At 42.4% G+C, this 2500-nt stretch overlaps 2 protein-coding genes across 2 annotated transcripts in view; one reads left to right on the top strand and one right to left on the bottom strand.

The window, feature by feature from the left end:
* slc9a8 (solute carrier family 9 member 8) overlaps positions 1 to 829 on the bottom strand; it is a 25883-nt gene extending 25054 nt beyond the window's left edge. Inside the window, exons 1-2 of the mRNA XM_085343994.1 lie at positions 519 to 829; positions 1 to 142 (exon numbers count right to left, since the gene is read on the bottom strand). The exon at positions 1 to 142 is cut by the window's left edge and continues 43 nt beyond it. Coding sequence (XP_085200120.1) covers positions 1 to 142; positions 519 to 757 — 381 coding nt within the window. The 5' untranslated portion in view covers positions 758 to 829. The remainder of the gene's footprint in view (positions 143 to 518) is intronic.
* Positions 830 to 1698: 869 nt separating this feature from the next.
* Positions 1699 to 2500, top strand: part of b4galt5 (UDP-Gal:betaGlcNAc beta 1,4- galactosyltransferase, polypeptide 5) — a 34834-nt gene continuing 34032 nt past the window's right edge. The window contains exon 1 of the mRNA XM_085344908.1: positions 1699 to 2192. Within this exon, the coding sequence (XP_085201034.1) occupies positions 2087 to 2192 (106 nt within the window). The 5' untranslated portion in view covers positions 1699 to 2086. The remainder of the gene's footprint in view (positions 2193 to 2500) is intronic.

The raw sequence follows: 2500 nt of genomic DNA, 5'->3' as shown, positions 1-2500 counted from the left end.
TTCTTCTTCTTGGGCCTTAACCCCTGTCTGCACTGGCAGAATGGGCTTGACTGTTGGGGGTGCCGGGGTAGTTGGCTTGACAGTAGTTGTTGTTGAGTGAAGGGTGTCATTGTAGTAGTTGTCGGTGGTGTCATTGGACTTACTGCAAGGCGACAGACAGATTAGATTCAGAGGTGACTATGTCAGTTATCTCAATATGGCTCAGTTACGTCTTGCATTTAAACAGCTGCCATTTTGATCTAGTCTAAGTTTAAGTTAGGTAGAGCTGAATGGAGCACATAAAAACATTTACCCAGTTTAAACAGATGGGATACAGATTTTGTTTTGGTGAAATTATGTTTGTCTATGTATTTTTGTACTTGTAATATTAGAAAGTATAATATTTATTTGGCATCCATACAAAAAATGATTAGGCTTGTACCGTGTACAAGCCAAACTACTGAAACTACTTCTAGCTAGGTACAATATGCCAAGTTAATCCAGAGAGAGTACTGAAATTAGTTTTTGCCGTCTCTGACCTGACCGATGACCCATCCTTCTGTAATTCGTTTGAATCGAGGTTCGAACCATGTTCTGTTTCATGGTTTTCTACTGACTGCCCTTCCTCGGCTATAATATTGTCCTGTTGGTTCACATTTCCTCCATCGTCATCTCTCTCATGCAAGGCAAGTGAGTTTTCCCTCTCTGCTCGCTCTGACGCACAAAAACTTACGAACAACAGAAAAAAGGACAAGACTTTAACAATAACGCCTCTCATCCTCAACCGACTTTTTTAAACATTAAAGCTACGTTTTGTAATTAAAAAAAGATCGTCTGTTTCATGTCGACAGCTCCATGTATCTGTTGACATTTCGACTCTACTTCCGGTTAAATCTTTTGCTGGGAGTTGTAGTTTTTTTTAGCTACCGGGCAAGGCGGTATTAACTAAGGTTAAGGGAACATTCAAAAGTTGTTGATGTGTTCGTTTTAAAAAAGATAGCTATAGATATATGGTCCCGTGAATAATTCAACTTTCATGTGTACATACGAAATGTTGGCGTTTACAATTCTTGTATTTCCACTTTCCCATGAGCCATTGTAATCTAACGTCAACCGTCTTCTTGGTGCTTCGTGGGTATTGTAGTTTTATTGTGGCATGCGCTGTTTGCGAAGTACCAGATGTGTATTACATAACACTAAGACACCTTCCACCTTGTAGTCAGTCATATAAGATACCTGCGAAGATTGAGCTATCTATAAAAAGAAAAAAAAATAAATGGTTTGCTCAAATACGTAATAGAGGTCTGTGCTTTAAATGGACAGACTTTAGGGCTTCTAGGTTAAAAATAGTCTTGTATTTACATCCAAACAGTGGTCACAGTATACTCATGGAAGGAGGGAGTGGACATCCAGTATTTACATCCCCTATGATTTTTTTTAAATCCCAATATTGCTAATAAATTAGCCAACTGTCTAGCTCAAGTAGTGCTGTGAAAAGCTCTTTAACCATTACGCCATAACGGGTGCAACGTCTATCGAAGCGGGCATCTTATTCGAATTTTTTCTCGCCGGTGTTACGTCGGTAAACGTCGGACGCGTACATGTTTGCTAGGCCCGAGCTGAGCTGTTGTGAACGCCCACTTCAGCTACTGCTGCTTTTTTTTTTTTTTTTTTTTTTTTGCGGAGGGACAGCTCCATTCATAGGGCTGGGCAGGCGAGGCAAGGCAAAACGCAGGAGCGGCAACACCATCGGCGACTAGTGTGAAACCCAGATGATGGTCTCACACTAAGTGTATCAGGCCAGTTCAAAGCGTGCTGCCGTTATCAGACCTTTCTTCATTGGACCCGCAGCGAACCTAAACCAAAAACAGTAATGGAATTTAAGTGCGTTTCCTGAAAATTGGTGGTCCTATACTCGCCCTGCCGCGGAAATAGACGGACTTCCTAGACGCCTGGCTCATCGCTGCCGCAGCCCTACCACTCCACTCGGCTCATTTAACCCACACAGCCACCGGACTACTGGCTCTGGCATCTGGATACATCGAAAAGGATCTGCCATTGTTTTAGAAACGCGAACGTGCCTGTGTGTGCTTCTGTTGCCTGTATAATGCCGACACATTTGCGGTTCCGGAGAAGGTCATTCCTTGGGCTTTTATTCCTTTTTACGCTGTCCACCTCGGCACTGTATTTCATCTACTCCGCCCCCGGAATCGGTAAGTCAAGTCAAATTGATGAATTTATTCCAAAAATTGTAGGTGATGAAGATGTAGTGAGGTTGTTTGTATGGGCTGTTAGGTCATGTGTGACAGCTTGGCTGAGAAAAGACGTTGCCATGCGCCTGTACTCATCTTCCAATCTATGATGATGATGATGGCCATCTGGGTTGCTGGAGCTCAGACTATAATATCCATGTACCTGGACACTATAATAATAGTATTATTGATGAGCGTGTCTATTATATTCATCCCGATGTTAGCAGGCCTAACGGCTATGATTATATTGCTCATCGTATCGTCAGGGA

Source organism: Diplotaxodon limnothrissa, linkage group LG20 (genome assembly GCF_057381915.1).
Source record: "Diplotaxodon limnothrissa isolate DT_005_m linkage group LG20, D_limnothrissa_male_GT1.1, whole genome shotgun sequence".
Taxonomy (NCBI): Eukaryota; Metazoa; Chordata; class Actinopteri; order Cichliformes; family Cichlidae; genus Diplotaxodon; species Diplotaxodon limnothrissa.
Note: the sequence above shows the minus strand (reverse complement) of the source record. Positions and strands in the feature narration are given on the sequence as shown.